This window comes from Dendroctonus ponderosae, unplaced genomic scaffold, assembly GCF_020466585.1.
Source record: "Dendroctonus ponderosae isolate FM_Combo_2020 unplaced genomic scaffold, Dpon_F_20191213v2 Dpon_F_20191213_12, whole genome shotgun sequence".
In the NCBI taxonomy this organism is placed as follows: Eukaryota; Metazoa; Arthropoda; class Insecta; order Coleoptera; family Curculionidae; genus Dendroctonus; species Dendroctonus ponderosae.
In genome coordinates, this window is record NW_026017316.1 from 2,438,067 (window position 1) to 2,455,900 (window position 17,834).

The window sequence follows — 17,834 nt, forward strand, 5'->3', positions numbered from 1 at the left end:
TTGTATTTTCAATTATATCATGAGGTTTTGTTACTGAAATTTTACTTCTAATTGTATTTTCAGTTTTGAAGATAGTCCTAATATTAAATTTTTTATTTATTAGAATTCCCACGAACAAAACAAAATCAAAATAAACCTATTACGAACCTTTTCATTCCATTTAATCCGGGACTTTCAGATCAAATTAAACGAGTAGGTAATTCAGAGCTATTGTTATACAATTTATTAACATACTCTTTTTTAGGTTCATTTAGGTTCTTTTGATAACGATAGCCGAAAATAGTTATCGAAACGTCAAGGTAATTTTTCAAATTAATTTCTCTACTAATTGGAATTTCCTCTTACAGCTTGAGCCTAAGTGTGTCGCAGAGTCGTGTTATTGCGAAATAGGAGCACTATTTATCAATCTGTAATAAAAGACGTGAGGAAATTCAGTCTTTTTTAAAGACAAAAATTTTTGAGGCGAAATACCCAAAAAGAAGTTTGTAAAAAATGAATCCGCCTCAACAATATAGAACTTATCTATAACTTTCCAATGTTGATCAATTTTTTCAGCCCACCGTAACCATCGGCCGAGATCATTATTACTCTGCTAAATTTCATGCTCTTTCGAATGGATTTTTTTCAAGGTCATCAGTCTAACTGTCAATTTTGAGACAATTTTCAAACACTCAACTAGCAAAATTGACAATTTCGTTAATTTGACATATCTGTCAAATAGTTTCACTGACAACGTGGTGAATTTATCATTAATTATTCTCAAGGTCATCTCGATTTTTTACATTGACAGTTGCATCGTTCACTGTCACTCTACACACTTGATTTTTTGGTTGATTTTCGACAATTTAAATTTTTTTAATAATAAATTAACGTAATAAAAAATGAACGTGACACGATTCGGTGACAGGAAGGACAAGTACGTGGTGATCAACGACCACAAGGCGCTGCGCTACGACCTGCTGTTCCTGATGTGCGGCGAAAAGTTCCAGAAACCGTTGCAGGACTACCGGATGCCGTTCGCCGAAAACCCCGAGAACGTGTTCCTGATCAATTGCCCCATGGACGGCAACAAGGCGGTGCTCAAGCTGAAGGAGTACCAGCGCGGGGAGCACCACGAAGGTACCGCCCCGCCTGCCTCCTGCTCGGGTTGTAGCCAATGGACGCGGGCAAATTGCAGAAAAAGTGATCGTCTACGGCCACTTCCTGCAGGCGTACAGCTGCCTGGCCGGCCTGCTGGAGTACGGCGTGCCGGGCAGCCGGATCGCGCTGGTCGAGCCCTTCCCCTACAGCATGAACATCGACAAGAGGCGCCGCCACAACATCTCGGTGTTCAACGATCCGGACATCTACCACGCCACCATGGACTTCATCGGCCAGCAGGCCATCCAGGTCTACTCCTCCTACTACTTCATCAACTGGACCTTCTCGCAGGAGACCAACGCGGTGACGGCCGTCACCTTCGAGTCCAAGCACAAGATGCTGGAGATGAGCTGCCAGGCGATCTTCTTCTTCTACGACAAGAGCATCAGCCCGCGCATCTACCAGGTGATCAACCAGGCGGGCCTGGTGTTCGACGGTACTGCCCGGCGACCGGCTGCGGCCCACCAGTGAAACGGGGGGCGATTTCCAGGCCGCCTGGTGGTGGACAGCAACTGCCGCACCAACGACGAGTGGATCTACGGCGCGGGCACGCTCACCAAGTACTCCAGGCGCTACTTCGCCTCCAACATGCTCCACAAGTACTTCAACCGCGTGGAGATCGGCGCCAAGCTGGGGCAGCAGGTGCGCAACATGCTGGTGCCGGGCTTTGTGAAGCGCTGCGACCCCAAAAAGCACGGCTGGAACTTCCATCTGGACATCCGCGATCGGTGAGTCCCGCTGCGGACAGAGTGGCGAATGCGCCTGCACGGCCTCCAATTGCCCGCAGCCTGGTGCCCAAGTACGAGCAACCGATCATGCGCTACTGCCGCCTGCCCGGGGGGCTCTACTACCTGTCGGTGGTCAAGCCGGGGCGGCGCATCCCCCTGGAGACCGCCAGCTCCATGGAGAACTATGTGAGTTCATTCACCCCGTCAGGAACTGCGCCGAGTTGTTGCTGCTGCAACTGTTGCAGGGGCAGGTGTTCGTGACGGGCAACTGCCGCAACCTGGACACCCAGGGCTTCTTCAAGTTGCACTTCAACGAGTACAGCCGCGTGGAGACCATCAGCTGCCTGACCAAATTCGTAGGTCTCCCCAGCTTGTCGCGTAGGCGAGATCGCCCATGGGCTTGTGCCGCAGCCCATCGACGTCAAGAACATCCACTGCCTGTGGGGCAAGCACGAGAAGCTGCTCAACAACCTGCAGCTGCGCTTCGAGATGGTGCTGATCGGCGACTTCTACGAGTACTTCCGCCAGCCCTGGGCCTGCGCCCTCTACCACGACCGCTTCGAGCAACTGCTGGACGACCTGAACAACATCATGACCTCATCAGTGGTAGGCGCCAGCCGCCTCCCGCCCGCCGCTCAAACATCCGCTGTTTCAGGGCAACGACGACGACGACTGCCTCATTTCCGGCATCATCGAGATGTACAAGCAGCGCAAGTGGCAACCGGTAAACCGACGGCGCTCCCACACCCACTCCACTCACCCCGCCACCTTTGCAGCTGACCGAGGACCAGCAGGGCGAGATCGAGGACAAGTTCCCCACCATGCCCTACCCGAAGATCATCGAGCAGAAGGTGCTGGACTTCGTCCAGGCCAACCTCAGCTACCTGCCGATGTACGCCCACCCAGCGGTAGTGCGCACCATCTTAGAAGGCTTCGACAAGAGCCCCTTGTTCGCCAAATAAACCCCCTTAAGCTAGCTCACCTTGTCGTTGTAGCGGCGCCGCCGGATCTCAGCGACGATCCACGGCAGCATCGCGCTGCTGAAGCGCCGATCCATCGCAGCGAAGCCCTGGTAGGTGACGGGGATCAGCTTCATGGCGCGCCTGGGACAATGGGGGCCCGCACGCTATTGCACTGCAAACACGCGTCGCGACACTGGGGGGAAACGCGCACTTTTCGCGCCGCTTATCGATCGCGCCGACCTTTGACTGCCGGTCGGCCCCCAATTGCCGGAAAATCGATCCGGAAACCGGTTCAGTGACGGCGGGAGCCGATGAGATGGCGCCCGCTCGACAAGCACGCGCCCACGGGTCCACCGTTTTTCCTGGGGGGCCGCTCATGTTTGTAAACACCAGATTGAGGTTAGCAGGTGGTTGGGTGGATGACCTCGGGCAAAACATGGGCGCTGTTGCCTTTGCCCCGCTGGGGCGTGGCTGGTTGCCCGCCTCCAGTTTTCCCCGCCTGCAAGGGAGTTAAAACAAATTAACAAAACCAGAACCAACTGCGATTCTTTCCGATTGGCTAAAACCAGCTCAATTGCGCCCCAAAGGATTTAAACATCCCCCCAAAACCCGCATCGCGGCATTGCCAGTTGCACGCGAGCCTTATCACTGACATTGACAACTGCCACGACAGGGGTTTGTTGTTGATTCAGAACCTAGTTTGGGGGTGGAAACAAAGAAAAAAACCCAGTCTAGTGATGACGATTTGCCGCTAATCCCCAGCCGTAGGGTCGCAGTCCATTCGGTAAGCAGCGCGCTTTAGGGGCTGCGCCCCCATGACTAAAAGCCGCCTTTGCAGTTTATATGCGGTGTGCGTGGACGCAGCGCTTGATCAGACGACGCCCCAGAATGAGTGGCGTGGACGAGCTGCCGTGGGGCGTGCGCGCCATCCGGCACCTGGCCAGCCGCTGTTGCCCCAACCGGCTGCACTTCAACCGGGAGGTTTGGTGGGTGGGGCTGCGCCCCCGCGCTGGTTCGCACTAAATTGCGGGTGTTTCAGCTATCGCAGCAGCGTCGTCCTGTTGACTTATGTCGCCTACATGTCCTACCACATGTCGCGCAAGCCCATTTCCGTGGTCAAGGCGGTGCTGCACCGGAACTGCAGCGCGTTGGCGCCCCCCGCGCCCGACGCGCCCCACAACTGGTGCGATTGGGCGCCGTTTGGTAAGCAGCCTAACCATTCCCTGCCTGAGCCCGGTTTAGTCGGCCCCCTAAACTTGCAGATGGGAGCGACAGCAAGTCTTCGCAGCTGCTGGGCGAGCTGGACTCGGCCTTCCTGTTCAGCTACGCCGCTGCTATGTTCGCTTCCGGGTTCGTAGCTGAGCGCGTCAATCTGCGCTACTTCCTCAGCCTGGGCATGCTCTGCTCGGGCATTTTCAGCTACATGTTCGGCATCGGCAAGACCTACCAGGTGCACAACATCTGGTTCTACATCGTGGCGCAGGTGAGTCCCAGCGCTGAGTCTCACGCGCGTCTTAGCCAATGGGGGCGTTTGCAGGCGCTGGCGGGCGTGGCCCAGACCACAGGCTGGCCGGGCGTGGTCACCGTGATGACCAACTGGTTCGGCAAGGGCAAGCGCGGCCTGATCTTCGGCCTGTGGAACTCGCACACCAGCATCGGCAACATCCTGGGTAAGTGCGCCAGGGCCCCGCCCTCGAGCCGCTCCAAGCCAATCGGTTGCAGGCTCGGTGATCGCCGCCCACTACGTGGAAACTGATTGGGCGCTGTCCTTCATCGTGCCGGGGCTCATCATCGGCCTGCTGGGCTTCGCCCTCTTTCTCTTCCTGGTGGTGCGGCCCAGTGACGTCGGGATCAATCCGTGCCAGGAGCGGGCTTTCCGGCCGCTCCACAACCAGGTGGCCAACATGGAGGCCGGCTCCAGCAACTCGGAGGTGGACGACTCGGATATCACGATAGGCGAGCATGTAAGTGGGGGCGTGGCCTCAAGATGGCCCGGTTAACGGGGCGTGGTTTAGGAGGTGCTTCGGCGGGGCGTCAACGAGCGCTCGCGCCTGCTCGGGGACGGCGGCGACGACAAGCAGGATCAAGATCAAGCCATCGGATTCGCCGGCGCCCTCAAAATCCCCGGGGTGATTGAGTTCTCCTTGACGCTGTTCTTCGCCAAGCTGGTCAGCTACACGTTCCTCTACTGGCTGCCTTTGTACGTCAACGCCTCTAGTAAGCGCCCGCTAGTCGCCCTGTTGCGCCCAATTAACCAGCTTCGCTTGCAGCCACAATGGGGGCCACGCTGAGCGCCGACTTGTCCACCCTGTTCGATGTGGGCGGCATCGTGGGCGCCATCGTAGCGGGCGTGGTCAGCGACCGGACGGAAATGCCCGCCTTCACCTGCGTCGTCATGTTCCTGCTCTCCGCCCCCATGGTGAGTGCTCCCCAGCCCCGGCCTCACACTCCCTCACTTGCCCCTTGCAGATGTTCATCTACCAGCGCCTGAGCGTGATGGGGCTCGGCGTCAACATGCTGATGCTCGTGCTAGTGGGGCTGCTAGTCAACGGGCCGTATGCGCTCATCACGACGGCCGTGTCCGCTGAGCTGGGCACCCACCACAGTCTCGAGGGCAACTCCAAGGCTCTGGCCACTGTCACCGCCATCATCGACGGCACCGGCTCCATAGGTATGCAAGGGGGCGCCGCCCCGCGGCTTTTAGTCAATTTTGCGTTGCAGGCGCCGCCGTCGGCCCCCTGCTGGCCGGCTTCGCGTCCACCCGCGGCTGGCATCTGGTGTTCGACATGCTCATCCTGTCTGATCTCGTCGCCCTTTTGCTGCTTTTGCGGCTCGCCAAGCACGAAGTGGCGCGCTTCAGGCACAGACGCGAGTAGCGCCGCCCCAATCCCCATGTACATACCATAAGGACCCCCATTCGAGTAATAAACGACTATTTTTAATTGGGCGTGTTTCACTTACCGGTGGGCTCCGGGGGCCCCATTTCCTCGCAACACTGACACTTTGGGGGATGAGTTAAACGCGTCAATGGCGGCTTGACGTGGTTGCCGCTGCGGGGTTGTCGGCAGTTTGGGCGCGGCTCGACCCATCAATGGATCCCTTGATTTAATTTAAAAAAAATTCAATTAAATTAAGCAGCGCAAAGGGCAAGAGCGACTTTTGGAATTTCTGGCAAATAACAATTAATTAATTTAAAATAGCGGGTGGAAACCCACCGAAGGGGCTGCCATGGCCGGGTCGCCATGGCGATCCAAACAATCAACCATCAATTGTTATTTGGCGTCACATGCTCTAACATCGGCGAGCCAAAATGGCTCTAAAAACCTCCAAAATTACCAGTGAAGTGCTCCAAACAGTGAGTAGTGGGCGTTTTGGGGCGGCCCCCCGTAACTAACCACGCCCCGTTTCAGTGCAACAAGTTCTTCTCCAGCAGCGGCGCAGCCGTCAAAGGCAAGCTACCGGCCGCCCTTAGGCCTGCGCTGCGCTACAAAATCACCAACACCGGCAAGCCGGAAGGGCTGCCGGATCTGGGGTTCAAGCCCGAGCCGGCCACGATGTTTGCCGAGCTGCAGCCGGCCGCCGAGCCCGAGTTCCGGTTCGACTGCCACCCGCCCAAATGGGCGACCAAGGCGTAGGTAGCCCCCCCATGGGCAAGCGATTTAACCTAATAGATTCCAGGGCGGACAGTAGTCCGTTCCCGGACACGCTCAAGCCGAAAAGGCGACTGCATGTGACCTACAGCGACCAGCAAAAGGCCAACGACAAGATGCTCAAGTACAAAATTACGAGTTTGAATCAGACGCGCAGCTTTTCCACGCAGCGACAGTTCAGCGGCAAGCCGCCCGCGGAGAACAGCGGCGCCGGCTCGTGCAAGCGCAAGCCGCACCCGTGCTACAAGGCCAAGCACAAGAACTGCGCACTGGCCAATAAGGACTGTCCGCGCTTCAAGCTGCTGGAATGCGAACAGTCCAAAGGGTCCAACTGCAAGCTGAACTACCTGGATGTAAGTGAATGCGAAGGGGCGTGGCCAGTTCAGTTGCAGCCCTCTGTTCCAGCCCAACTGCACGAAAAAGTCCGCGCCCTACCCGTCCTACAGTGAGTCATGCGCCGAAAGCCTGCCAGACGACCCGTCCGAGTGCCAGCAGTGCCCTTGGCGCACGTGCGATGGCGCCGACACCATCGAACCCGGAAAACCAGTGCGCAACCGGCGCAGCTTTAGGTAAACTGCAGCCGTCAGGCCCCGCCCCTTTACAAGAGTGCGTGCTTTAGCACTTCGTGCCATCTGGAAACCACCACGGGCGTGGTGCCGGGGCCGGCGGTCCCGCCCTTCCCCCTACTGTTCAACAAGGAGGACTGCGGCCAGACGAAGCGCCCCTGCAAGCAGCCGCCCGGGCCCTGTGAGGTGCGGCGCCAGAAGGAGGAGGAGCAGCGCAAGGAGCGCGAAATCCGAATCCCGCCACGCCCCAAAAAAGCCGCCGCAGTCCTACTGGCCAAGAAGAAGCACCCCAACTGCCATCCGCAGGGGCCCAAGAAGCCCAAGCGACCGGACGAGGGCAGTGTTGATGTAAGTAGTCACAGACTGGGCGAAGTTGAGGTTAAGCCACGGGGCGCACGCGCGATTTAATTGACATGGCTGCGCGCCGACGTTTCACGAGTGAGTTAAGTGAGTTGCGTCGAGCCCCCTCAGTGCCAGCCACGCCCCCCGTGACGGCAGGTAAGTGATCAGCGGCGATGGGCTGGAAGGGGGGGCGGGGCCGGCACTTTTGATGAGTCTGCGCTTTTTCAGACGGCGGTCAAGCCGAAATGCATCAAGCCGACCAATCGCAAGGAGCGCAGCCACCCGGATTTTTACTAACGGGCCCCCTGTTTTCCAGGCGGACTTGTCCATCGAGTATGGCAACGTCGAGTGGTGGCATGGGCGTGGCAAGAAACCGGTGGTATACGGGGGCGTGGTAAGTTCACCCCACTGTCGCCGGCTTGTGCTGGATTTTGCGCGTTTTAGGGCGACAAGTGCGACGACGTCACCATCAGGAGCAAGCAGGTATTTGACTGGGCAACGCCCATTGCGAAAGCCACTGATCGGCTGTTTTAGGAAGTGACAAAGAAGGGATGGCGCAAAAAGGCCACGCCCCAGGACCAGGTGCGCAACAAGACCACGCCCTTCAAGGTGCGGCGCAGGCGCTAGTTGGCAGCAAATAAACACCGTCCCGAATGGCAATTGTTTTCATTTCCCCGCCATGCTCGCGAGCAACGTTTCGTCCGCTTTAACCACTCGCATCATGGCCTGTTGCAGACGGCGCTGCTGCTCAAGGAAAAGCGGATTAAGGGCGACGAGGGCCACCCGCCGCCCTGCGAGGATCAGCGCCAGGACAGCCTCAACTGCCCCGACAAGCCGCTGAAGAAGCCCAAGTACAAGCGGCGGCCGATGGACCGCGGCTACTACAAGCGCCCTGAGGACCCCTACAATCCCTCGAACGGCGGCAAATAGCGAATAAAGACCTGCGCTCGAAGGGCGGCCGTTTTATTGGGGCGGGTGGGTGGTTGGCGTCGCGGCGCGCACCGATTTGCGCCCGGGCCGCCGTTTCGCACAGTGCAGCTGGAGCGTCGCTGGCTGTCGGGCCGTCGCGTCGCTTCCCATTGTCACGGTTTGAGGTTAGGAAGCAGTCTGATGATGGACTCAACTGGTGCGCGAGGCAGTAGACGGAGAATGTGATGTTGCCGCTGGGCATGCTGCTGAGCTGCGTGTTTGTCGGCAACGGCGCGCTGGAGGGCGGGGGCGTGGCCAGTGCGCAGGATTTGGACCAATACGCCGTCACCTGTTACATCTGCGTCAACGTGTCCGATAACGTCATCTGCAACCAGTTTGCCATTGACCGGCCCTGCCAACCAGGTGAGTCTGCTTGCCTACCTTCAGGCTGGGCCTGTATGCACCTGATGCTGATGCAGGCGAAACGTTTTGCCACACGCTGCACATCATGGACGCCAGAGGGGGTAGCGTCCTGGTGAATAAAAAGTGCACTGGTGACCACGAGTGCCAACGCAACCGCGTGGGATGCGTGAAAATCGACGCGCAGACGGTAAGTAAGCACGTGGGGGCTGCCGATGAAGGGCGCCGTAATGGAGGGGGCAATTCCAGATGTGCATCTCTTGCTGCGACCGGAACTACTGCAACGCGCACGTGCCAGTCAACAGCTCCACGGCCGTCTTCGACGACCAGATCAGCCGGATGCGCATGAACGCCAAGAACCTGTTCAGGGAGCGGGGGAAGGCCCTGACGACCACGGTGCGCCAGTCCCGAGGGGCGTGGCCTAGGGGGCGGGGCCTGTGGCTTCCGGTCGCCGCCCTCTGGTGGGCGTTTCGCTAGTGCGTCCGACACTGGCGCCCGGACTATTGGACCTAACGGTACCGGCGCGCCTTCAAGGCCGCGCTTCGCTCACTTGCGCGCGCGTTCTTCACTTCTTCAGTTCGCAGTCAGTGTCGCAGACCGAACGAGGCAAGCAGGAGAACACGCGTTTTCTCTCTCCCGCAGGGTTTTCAAGCCATTAACCCCGCCCCCAGGCTCCCTAGAGGTCCCAACAACAATCTGCACCAGGTGAGTGAGGGCTGTTGCGCCCCAGGGCGCAACAAAGCGCCCCCTTTCCCCGAGTGACCTCGATTCGCTTGCAGCCATGGATGTGAGGTGTGTGCTGATGATGGTGCTGCTCGCAGTGGGCGCGCTGGCCTCCAAGGATATGACGCGCAAGAGCATTGTCTTCGACAAAAACACCCCCGACGTGTTCTACTGCCCCATCCACAAGCCCACCGGCATGGACAAGCTGATTGTCAAGTAAGTGGGGCTCCCAATCGCGAACGCAGCTGATTCATCAGCGCTTTCGGCTCGCTTATTAGGGGCCCTAAGGGAAAGGATTTCGATTTTTCGTCCTTCACAACCGAGGGCAACTGCCACATTTTTCAATTAAATGGTCCAATTCCGTTGAAAACCGCTCCAAAGAAAAACCACCCCAGTCCGGCCCTGTGCGCTTGAATCGTTACGTGTGTCCAGCACCAGACGTACGTCAAGCGTGCAAGGCCCTGTGTCAGACAAGGACCACAACAGCCAAATCCTTCCGGCCGGTAGCCCGACGGCTGGGCCGGCTTCACAATCATTTGAGTAACTACCGGATTTCAGGGCGAAGCCCCTGGGCAAGCTGTGCGAGTTCGAGGGGGGCCCCATTCCGGACGACTACAAGAGCGACTGCTACCAGGACGTGGACGAGAGCAGTTACGCCTGCAAGGAAAAGTACCGGATAATGGTAAGTAGGCGGGGCGCCGCCCCCCGATGGCCGCGGCCCCATTAACCGACCGATTTGTTGCAGAAGCGCCTCAAAAAGGCTAACGCAGTGGCGGCGGACAACTAATCCCATGATAACCAGCCCCACACACACACACAAACACCTAACCTAAAAATACCGCTTGGGTACTAACGGGGCCCGCAGGGCGCGCTCGCTTCTTGTACATATGGACTGTAATAAATTAACGCTAATCAATCAACTGGGTGTTGTGACTTGAATTGAAAAAACCCTCGCTGCAGTTTTGGAGGTTAGGTTTGGGGGGCGGTACAGGATGTGGCTGTTGCAGATGCGCCTGAGCCCGCCGGGGGCGGACGAGCCGCCCATGGACGACCGCCAGATGGGGCAGATGCGCCGACTGGCGCGATTCATCGACGTCGACCGCGAGTACTACGAAATGAAGCTGGACGAGAAGACGAAGAAATCCCCGAAGCGACGCTTGCGCAATCGCCTAGGCTAGCCGCTAAAAAGCCAACGAGTTCGTAACCAAAGCCTAACGTGATTAACTTTTTTATTGTTTTTATGCCCCAATCAGAGAATGCTACTTTTTGTTAAACAATTAAATAAATTTTTTATTAATCGATCCTGGACTCGACATCGGCGTTGCCACTCTGAACTGCTCAACCACAACTAGCTGTCATCGCTAGTCCCCAGTCTCTAACCTCATTCTACTACTACTGCAAAGTCGTGCTGAAACTGGTCGCATTTCAGTTCCGTTTCGCGTAAAATGGCAGTGCTGGGCCCCCATGAGGCGGCGCCCGCCAAGGACACGCTCCTGCTAGCGCAGGACTTGAACTACGCCAAACATTTGGCGGCCAACGACGAAAACGAGCGACGCAGGGCGCTGAAGTACCTAAAGAAGTACCTGGACCAGCGGTCCAAAGCTTGCCGTAAGTGGGGTGAGGCAGAGTTTGCCCAGGAGGGCCTAACGCGGGTTTTGGGTCGCAGCCCTAAGCGAGGAGAGCCTGCAGGTGCTGTGGAAGGGGCTATTTTTCACCATGTGGATGTCCGATCTGCCCCTGGTCCAGGAAGAGTGCGCCGAAAGCATTGCCCATCTGATGCACGCCCTGCCCCTGGCTGAAGCCATGCGCTTCTTCAAGGAGGGCCTCACGATGCTCCAGAACGAGTGGCAGGGCATTGATCAGCTACGCCTCAACAAGTTCCTTATGGTGAGTGAATTTCCCCGCTCGAGCTCCTCAAGCCTACATGCCCTGATTGCAGCTGGTGAGGAGGCTGCTGCGCCAGGCCTTGGTCGCCCTTAAGGGCAACAACTTCCGCAAACAAAGCAACGACCTGTTTGCTGCCGCCCTGGAGGAGACCGTGCTGAGAAGCGGGGACGCCGCCCCCTTGGGGCTGGTGATGCACTTCACTGAGGTCTTCCTGGAGGAGGTGGCTAAGGTAAGAAGGCAATCGAAGCCCTCCCAGCGGCTAAATGGGGCCGTGTTTCAGATCGCTGACGGGAAGCTGCAGCCTTCGCGCACCATCGACCTGCTGAAGCCGTTTGTGCGGCTGCTGGCCTTTGCACAGGACAAACGCGTGATCGACTGGGTGGTCAAGTTCATCTTCACTCACTTGATGAAGCAGCACAAGCTGGGCCTGGAGTACCAGGAGAAGTATCGCGTTTGGAAGCAGGTGAGCAGGAGGTTGTGGCGGTTGGGGAGCAGAGGCTGTAGCCTGGTGGGTTCTAGCAAGGCTTCGCGGGGTCGATCAACCAGGTGCAGAAGGTGCTGGTGGAGGACGAGGGGGACGAGGCCCCCCAACCGAGCAGGGAGCTGGACCCGAGGGCGGGGCGCGTGGACGTGGAGCTGCCGCCCATCCTCTTCAACGCCAAGGAGCTGGCCGAGGCGCTGCAGCAGCCGAAGGGCGACCCGCGCACCTCCAAAAGAACCCGCACTCAGCTCAACGTTTGGGCGGCAAAGTACGCAACGTCCCCGGTCATCAGCAGGGCACTCATCGAATGTTCGGTTGCAGGTTCCTGAAGCTGCACAGCGGCGTGTACCCGCTGGGGCTGAAAAAGCTGCCCCAATCGAGCCGCAAGCGGAAAGGGGACGGCGACGTCGACATGAACCCCACAAGGGCGGCCAAGCGCCTGATCCGCTTCGAGCAGCGCCTGATGGGCCAGCCGCGGAAGCGCCCACGAACCCGCGAGCGGCCCCCGAAGGCGCCAGCCAAAAAGCGGCGCATTGAGAAGAAGCAGCCGATCAAGGGCGACTTTGTGATCAAGCACGACTGGGGCGTGTGGCACGTGTCGGCGGCCGAGCCCCTCAAACGGCCCCAGGCGCCGCCGTCGAAGCTGCGCGGCAAGGGGCGCGTGGCGAAGCCCCTGCACAGCCCCAGCGGGCCGCGCCGCAAGCGCGTGGTGATCAACACGCGCCTCAACAGCTCGCAGAACATCACCGAGCACATCCAGAAGGTGCAGGCGTCGCCCCAGCCGCCCTGGGACAGCACGCGCAAACCCGGCAAGCCCGTCCTCAAGTCGCCCGTGCGACCCAGCCCCATCAACCCCTTCTACAAGCTAAGGACTGTTTGATTTGTTTTTCTGTTCGCACTTTATACTAATAAACGCAGCACCCTGATTGACTAGTTGCTGCTGTTTCTGCACGCCGCATTATTCAGTTCAACTACCGATGGTCGCGCTGCGAAACGTCCAATTACTCGTTGTCGAGTGACAGTTGATTTGGGTCAGACTTGATTATTACACACTTTTTCATCTGTTTCCATTTCTTTAAGAGCTTGCAAAAGTTGATTAGAACAAATCACAATCAGATGTAAACACCAATGTCAACAAACCAAGTGTCAAATTGGCACTAACTTGTAGTTGTAATTTTGGCCACCAAGGGGCGTCTGGACTTTTGAACCCGCGAATTTTGATTCGAGTTAACGCGCCGACTCTGACAGAGATGTGCAGACGTCACATCCGGGACGCCCGGTTTTCCGGAAGTGAACAGGGGTTTCGGGACTTTTGCAGTGTTTCACGTTACCAAGTGTTTGTTTCTAGTGCCGTTTTGACTGCTCGTTAGATAAAGTGATTCAAATCGAAGGCGGTTTTGCAACAGTAAGTAATTTTCCACCTTAATTCTTGTTCCGCTTACCTGCCATGGTCTGGAAATCCCCTGTTTTCCGCTCGGCTTTGAATGAGCGTTCCCGGGGCGAAATCAGCAATGGACGCAGTGCCCCGGTGCTTGTAACCGAACATTTTGTCGCACACACAAATCAGCACCACTTTAACCGTCAGACGCACTTTTAATTAAAAAACTTTGGCACCGAAACCGGTAACAGGAACGAATCAAATGAGTATCATAACCTGACAAAATGGCGCCGGCTGTGGGCTGATTCGTTCTAACCAATCGGATGCTGGGATGCGTGGCGGTTTTTAACGCCTCGTGATTGGACGCGTCGGGCATACCTTACATGCAACGTTGCCGCCGACATTGCAATGATCATTATTGATTTGCAACGTTTCTCGGTGTTTTTTCTGTGTCGCAACCCAGCAGTTTTGCACCAGTTTTCTATCGGCTGCCCGCGAAAGTTTCCAATTTGAATAACTAGTTATTCGTCTCATCTTGTCCCTACTTTGTCGGCAATCTGGCAACTTGGCTTGTCAGCGTCTCTCGTGGACGAGTTCACACCGCGTGAACTAGATGGGCAAGGCGTCGCGACGTCAGTGTTGTGACAGGGGGCCGTGCGCACGATGGCCGTCGCCGTTCAGGGGCAGCGTCCCATGTGACATGAAGTGCCGCCCCTTTGTCGGCCTCAACCTCAGCCTGCGGCTGCTTGTGATCGGCTACGTGCTGGTGGTGGTGTTTTTCTCGGTGCTGTCGCTGCACCAGATGAAAAAGGGCGCCCCGACGCCCGCCGAGAAACAGGCAAGAGCGACGCTGCGGCCGCCTTCTATACCGCGCCGCCTGATCAGCAGCTTCGAAAGGGGCCCGTTCCGGCCGCTGCGCCGCTGGCGCATCGAATGGTGCGCCCAGCTGCAGTTTATGGGGGCGCAGCCCGGCCGTCCAGTGGCGCTCGTCAGTTTCCCCGGCAGCGGCAACACTTGGCTGCGCTACCTGCTCCAGCAAGCCACTGGTGAGCCATTAATCCATTAAAAAAACCCTCCGCACTGATGTCAACTGTCATTGCCAATGACAGGCTACCTGACAGGCTCCGTCTACAACGACTTGGGCCTGTCGAAGAACGGGTTCCCGGCTGAGGGCGTGGTCAACCGGTCGGTGCTGGTGGTGAAAACGCACGAGTACGGCAGCGACACCCACCGGCAGTTCGACAAAGCGCTGCTTTTGGTGCGCGCGCCGCAGCAGGCCATCCAGGCGGAGTTCAATCGGCAGAGTGGGGGGCACATCGGCTTCGCCTCGCCCGATCGCTACGCGCGCTCCGAGGGCAAGTGTACGCGGCCCCGCCCCCTTACACTAAACCGCGCCCTAATCGCCGGCGATTGGTTGCAGTTTGGCAGCGCTTCGTCGCTCTCAATCTGCGCAACTGGGAACGCCTGAATTTGGACTGGCTGCGCAACTTCCCCGGCCCCACCCACGTGCTCACCTACCAGCAGCTGGTCAACGACACTGAGCACGCCCTCAAGGGCGTGCTCCAATTTCTGGGCGTGGCCGTGCCGCCGCGCCAACTGCAATGCGCCCTCGAGCACAAGGAGGGGATTTACAGGTGGGCGCCGGCCTATGGGCTTTGGGACAGGCAGGTAAAGAGTGGGGGTGTTGCAGGAGGCGGAGCCGCGTGCGGCGCTTAGACCCCTTCACGGCCGAGATGCGGGCGCAGCTGAAGGCCGCGGAGCGGCGCGTGTTCAGCGCCATCTCGCCATCGACTAATAAACGAACTTAGCCAGGAGGGTTTTTTAACTAAACTGTTTTAATTCAAGCCCCACAATCCTACAGTTCTGTGACAAAATGTGTTCAAACAATAGTGGTAATAAGGCGAAAATCCAAAAGCAAGCCACAGCTGCTGCCAGCTACCAGCAAAAAGCCACTTTGAGCCTGGAATGTTCAGCGAAAGGCGGCGCCATCTGTCTAGAGCTTCTTGTACCAGAAGAGATAGTGGTCGCCCTCCTCGATCAGCAAATCGTCCACGCCTAGAACATTAGAGGTAGGAACACGCCCTCTGTGTGTTCCACACAGAGGGCGGGGCTTACCGACGGGGGCGACGAGCTGATTGGCGGGCGGCGCCGATGGGTCGGGCAGCTCGGGCAGCCGGTAAAGCAGCCAATAGTTGTAGCCCATCGGCTCCTCCTTGTAGCCGGCCAGCGTGTGCACGTAGTGCCCGTTGGGCCACTCGGACGCCTCGAAGGCGAAGCGCGCATCCTGCTCCATGGCCGTCTGCATGACTGCGTAGAAGGACGTGTTGCGCGGCGCCGTGATCGCCACCGTGCAGTTTTCCGTCACATTCGACCCCACCCACAGCGTGTAGGTGATCGACACGTTGCGGATCTCGCTGTCGTTGCCATGCGCCGACAGCGACTTTGTCAATCCCTCAATCTCCACTGCAACTGTCACTGTCAAAGAAACCAAACCCCCACTTTTGCGCTCGCCTACCGTTGCTTTCGTCATCAGAGTCGTGTCGTCCGCACTCCATCAGCCGCACCGTTCCAAGGCCGCGCTTGCCCAACGCCAGCAGCACGTCGGAGGTGAGTCCGGCGTCGGTGAAGGCGCCATCTGGGTCCTGACGCGTCTCCAAGTAGGCGCGCGCCGCCGTCGGGTTCCAGTAGGCCTTCAGCTCGGTCAGGTCGTCCAAAGCCTGCAACAGTGCGCGTGTCAGGCGTGGGGGGCGTGGCCCCGCCCGGCTCCACCCACCTGCATCACCAGCGCGGTGTTGTAGAGGTTGCCGAAGCCGCCGTCCGGCTGCTGTTGCCGCGCCAGACTGATACTGGGCCGGCGCAGCGAGTGCTGCAGGTTCCGGTGCCGATGGTCCATCACAATGCACCTTAAGGCCAAAATAGTCATCGCGACTGTATCTGAAAGCCGTGAACAACAATACTGGCGGCAGGGCCGGGCGGCACAGGGGTGATCGATGGGGGCGAATGGGCGTGCCGCTGGATGGGGGCGTGGCTTGCTTACCGATATTGTGGTCCTTGGCGGTGTTGGCGATGTCCAGCAGGCGGCGGATTTGCTTCTTGCGCACGTGCGCCCGCGCCGTGCACGCTGCCAACGTCGCATACGCGAAATCTACACAGACATTTGGTTGACGCTGTAGTGACTCGATACAAACAAACAGGAAAATGTTGCTTGACATTTGACGTTCAAAAATTGAGTTGTTCTTTTAGTTGCAGCTTAAATTACGGTCGAAGACCCTGCAAGCTGCCGGTTTCCGCCCTCCAATTGGCCAGCGATCGGGTGACGGCGGTAAGTAGACCGGATGTTGCCATTTCCTTCATGATTACCAGCATTTATAAACAAAAAGTGACACTTTCACGCACACTGAAACTGGCAGCGGAGGCGTGGCTAAGTGGGTAAAGGGTAGCGGGGGCGTGGCCACCTACCTAGATCGTGGGGGGCCTCGTGGTGCTGCAGCGTGCCAATCAGATCGTGGCCGTGGAACTGGCGCGGGTCGTAACAGAGGGCGCTCAACGCCAGGCAGTACTCAGCCAGTTGCGCAGCCGCGATGGGGAGCTCGTGGTGGCGCCACAGCAGGATCACCAGCTCGATCTCCATCTGTTTGCTGGAGAGTTCCAACTCCAGGTTGGTGGTGGGCCTCCCCTGCAGCATCCTGAGGGCGGTGAGCACCTTGGGCGTGTCGTTGCGCCAGCCCCAGTCGCTCTCCCTGCCACCAGTGAGGTTATGTCAGTGCTAAGACAGCCCCGGCGGGGTTGCCAAGCGGCGCAAAAGGACCCTACCTTTGGGTAATCAGGAACGCCAGAGCGTGGGCGATGATATTGACGGTGGAGCGCTCCGGTGGGGGCTCCGCGGAGGGGGCGGCCGCCAGCGGCGGCTCAGTGGTGTCTGCCCCCAAAAGGAAAACGTGCAATTTTTGGGGTATTGAGAGGCAAATTGGGGAACTTACGTCTGAGGACGCCATGTCGATACTCGGCCGCCACTGAGGTCTGCAGCTCCAGGTCCTGCGAGTAGCCGAAAGCGACCAGCGACGCTCCAAGAATGAGCGGCAGATAGAGCATTATGAGCGCCACATCCAGCCGTTGTCCGGATCAAACAAACAAGGGACGCCTGGAATGAGGCGTCGCGACGGCTTCGGGCGGCGCACAACAAATGCGAGTCGGCGACGCCGACGGCGGCAGCAGCGCCAACCCGATCGATCCGCCTCAACCAGTCTGGATGGCTGGCAAAGCGCCCGACTGCTGACTCAGCGGCCCGCTAATTGCACATTCATGAAGCTGATGGACCAGTTCAGGCTCGCCAGGTGACCATCTGCATGTTGATTTGTTTTGCACACCCCAAGGCCGAGCATCTGCAACCATTTCCCAAAGGGGCGCATTCGCCCTTTCGTCACCAACGCAGAAACATCCTGCTTTTATCGCCAATTTTTCCACCCGGTGGGCAACGCCAACTCGCTCAACCCCCGAAACGCTTGGGAGTTCAGGGGCAACCACCCATAAACCCACCAAAACTGCGCCCCCGATCACCCAAACCGGGCTAATGTAAAATGCGGGCGCATCCGCCATCCCGTCCCCATCTGGGCGCAAACGCGCTCACAAACAACAACAACTTTGTTGT

At 58.0% G+C, this 17,834-nt stretch overlaps 9 protein-coding genes across 13 annotated transcripts in view; 7 read left to right on the forward strand and 2 right to left on the reverse strand.

Annotated features, from left to right (window-relative positions):
* Positions 1 to 2,845, forward strand: part of LOC109536575 (cilia- and flagella-associated protein 61) — a gene marked incomplete at its 5' end in the record, with an annotated part of 6,030 nt that extends 3,185 nt beyond the window's left edge. Inside the window, 8 exon segments of the mRNA XM_048662980.1 lie at positions 908 to 1,119; positions 1,178 to 1,576; positions 1,631 to 1,868; positions 1,928 to 2,054; positions 2,114 to 2,224; positions 2,280 to 2,474; positions 2,524 to 2,592; positions 2,645 to 2,845. Coding sequence (XP_048518937.1) covers positions 908 to 1,119; positions 1,178 to 1,576; positions 1,631 to 1,868; positions 1,928 to 2,054; positions 2,114 to 2,224; positions 2,280 to 2,474; positions 2,524 to 2,592; positions 2,645 to 2,830 — 1,537 coding nt within the window.
* The window catches only part of LOC109536696 (TBC1 domain family member 4), a 17,156-nt gene extending 11,313 nt beyond the window's left edge, over positions 1 to 5,843 (reverse strand). The window contains exons 1-2 of the mRNA XM_048662959.1: positions 5,792 to 5,843; positions 2,851 to 3,329 (exon numbers count right to left, since the gene is read on the reverse strand). Coding sequence (XP_048518916.1) covers positions 2,851 to 2,964 — 114 coding nt within the window. The 5' untranslated portion in view covers positions 2,965 to 3,329; positions 5,792 to 5,843. The remainder of the gene's footprint in view (positions 1 to 2,850; positions 3,330 to 5,791) is intronic.
* Positions 3,328 to 5,772, forward strand: LOC109536552 (glucose-6-phosphate exchanger SLC37A2). Its single transcript, XM_019902818.2, has 10 exons — positions 3,328 to 3,614; positions 3,669 to 3,816; positions 3,870 to 4,033; positions 4,093 to 4,313; positions 4,368 to 4,500; positions 4,553 to 4,794; positions 4,846 to 5,047; positions 5,101 to 5,249; positions 5,300 to 5,501; positions 5,552 to 5,772. Exons 2-10 carry the CDS (start codon positions 3,674 to 3,676, stop codon positions 5,704 to 5,706), a joined length of 1,611 nt encoding a protein of 536 aa, XP_019758377.2. The 5' UTR covers positions 3,328 to 3,614; positions 3,669 to 3,673; the 3' UTR covers positions 5,707 to 5,772.
* A 205-nt stretch (positions 5,844 to 6,048) lies between the features above and the next one.
* On the forward strand, positions 6,049 to 8,340 carry LOC109536554. Of its 3 annotated transcripts, none has more exons than XM_019902820.2 (9): positions 6,049 to 6,185; positions 6,241 to 6,461; positions 6,509 to 6,833; positions 6,886 to 7,049; positions 7,100 to 7,394; positions 7,705 to 7,782; positions 7,833 to 7,871; positions 7,923 to 7,997; positions 8,124 to 8,340. In XM_019902820.2, the coding sequence occupies exons 1-9, from the start codon at positions 6,141 to 6,143 to the stop codon at positions 8,316 to 8,318; spliced, it is 1,437 nt and encodes a 478-aa protein (XP_019758379.1). In that variant the 5' UTR covers positions 6,049 to 6,140; the 3' UTR covers positions 8,319 to 8,340. The 3 variants fall into 3 exon arrangements, with proteins under 3 accessions (XP_019758379.1, XP_019758381.1, XP_019758380.1); XM_019902821.2 differs by having other exon boundaries at positions 6,075 to 6,185; positions 6,518 to 6,833; XM_019902822.2 differs by lacking the exons at positions 7,705 to 7,782; positions 7,833 to 7,871; positions 7,923 to 7,997.
* Positions 8,341 to 8,354: 14 nt separating this feature from the next.
* On the forward strand, positions 8,355 to 9,200 carry LOC109536560 (ly6/PLAUR domain-containing protein 6B). Its single transcript, XM_019902827.2, has 3 exons — positions 8,355 to 8,720; positions 8,777 to 8,907; positions 8,967 to 9,200. The coding sequence occupies exons 1-3, from the start codon at positions 8,543 to 8,545 to the stop codon at positions 9,192 to 9,194; spliced, it is 537 nt and encodes a 178-aa protein (XP_019758386.2). The 5' UTR covers positions 8,355 to 8,542; the 3' UTR covers positions 9,195 to 9,200.
* Positions 9,201 to 9,264: 64 nt separating this feature from the next.
* LOC109536561 lies at positions 9,265 to 10,741 on the forward strand. Of its 2 annotated transcripts, none has more exons than XM_019902829.2 (4): positions 9,265 to 9,422; positions 9,497 to 9,656; positions 9,999 to 10,122; positions 10,448 to 10,741. In XM_019902829.2, exons 2-4 carry the CDS (start codon positions 9,499 to 9,501, stop codon positions 10,616 to 10,618), a joined length of 453 nt encoding a protein of 150 aa, XP_019758388.2. In that variant the 5' UTR covers positions 9,265 to 9,422; positions 9,497 to 9,498; the 3' UTR covers positions 10,619 to 10,741. The 2 variants fall into 2 exon arrangements, with proteins under 2 accessions (XP_019758388.2, XP_019758389.2); XM_019902830.2 differs by lacking the exon at positions 10,448 to 10,741 and adding an exon at positions 10,186 to 10,360 and having other exon boundaries at positions 9,277 to 9,422.
* A 67-nt stretch (positions 10,742 to 10,808) lies between these two features.
* LOC109536553 (ribosomal RNA processing protein 1 homolog) lies at positions 10,809 to 12,759 on the forward strand. The gene is made up of 6 exons (XM_019902819.2): positions 10,809 to 11,048; positions 11,107 to 11,327; positions 11,380 to 11,556; positions 11,608 to 11,790; positions 11,847 to 12,076; positions 12,130 to 12,759. Exons 1-6 carry the CDS (start codon positions 10,886 to 10,888, stop codon positions 12,686 to 12,688), a joined length of 1,533 nt encoding a protein of 510 aa, XP_019758378.1. The 5' UTR covers positions 10,809 to 10,885; the 3' UTR covers positions 12,689 to 12,759.
* A 966-nt stretch (positions 12,760 to 13,725) lies between these two features.
* On the forward strand, positions 13,726 to 15,011 carry LOC109536558 (WSCD family member GA21586). The gene is made up of 4 exons (XM_048662974.1): positions 13,726 to 14,232; positions 14,296 to 14,547; positions 14,607 to 14,820; positions 14,877 to 15,011. Exons 1-4 carry the CDS (start codon positions 13,800 to 13,802, stop codon positions 14,992 to 14,994), a joined length of 1,017 nt encoding a protein of 338 aa, XP_048518931.1. The 5' UTR covers positions 13,726 to 13,799; the 3' UTR covers positions 14,995 to 15,011.
* On the reverse strand, positions 15,002 to 17,678 carry LOC109536556 (uncharacterized protein CG3556). 2 transcript variants are annotated; one of them, XM_019902824.2, is made up of 8 exons: positions 17,167 to 17,678; positions 17,000 to 17,105; positions 16,646 to 16,926; positions 16,224 to 16,331; positions 15,960 to 16,114; positions 15,702 to 15,903; positions 15,302 to 15,649; positions 15,002 to 15,241 (listed from the first exon to the last, which is right to left on the reverse strand). In XM_019902824.2, the coding sequence occupies exons 1-8, from the start codon at positions 17,276 to 17,278 to the stop codon at positions 15,180 to 15,182; spliced, it is 1,374 nt and encodes a 457-aa protein (XP_019758383.2). In that variant the 5' UTR covers positions 17,279 to 17,678; the 3' UTR covers positions 15,002 to 15,179. The 2 variants fall into 2 exon arrangements, with proteins under 2 accessions (XP_019758383.2, XP_019758382.2); XM_019902823.2 differs by having other exon boundaries at positions 15,960 to 16,120.
* Positions 17,679 to 17,834: the final 156 nt, after the last annotated feature.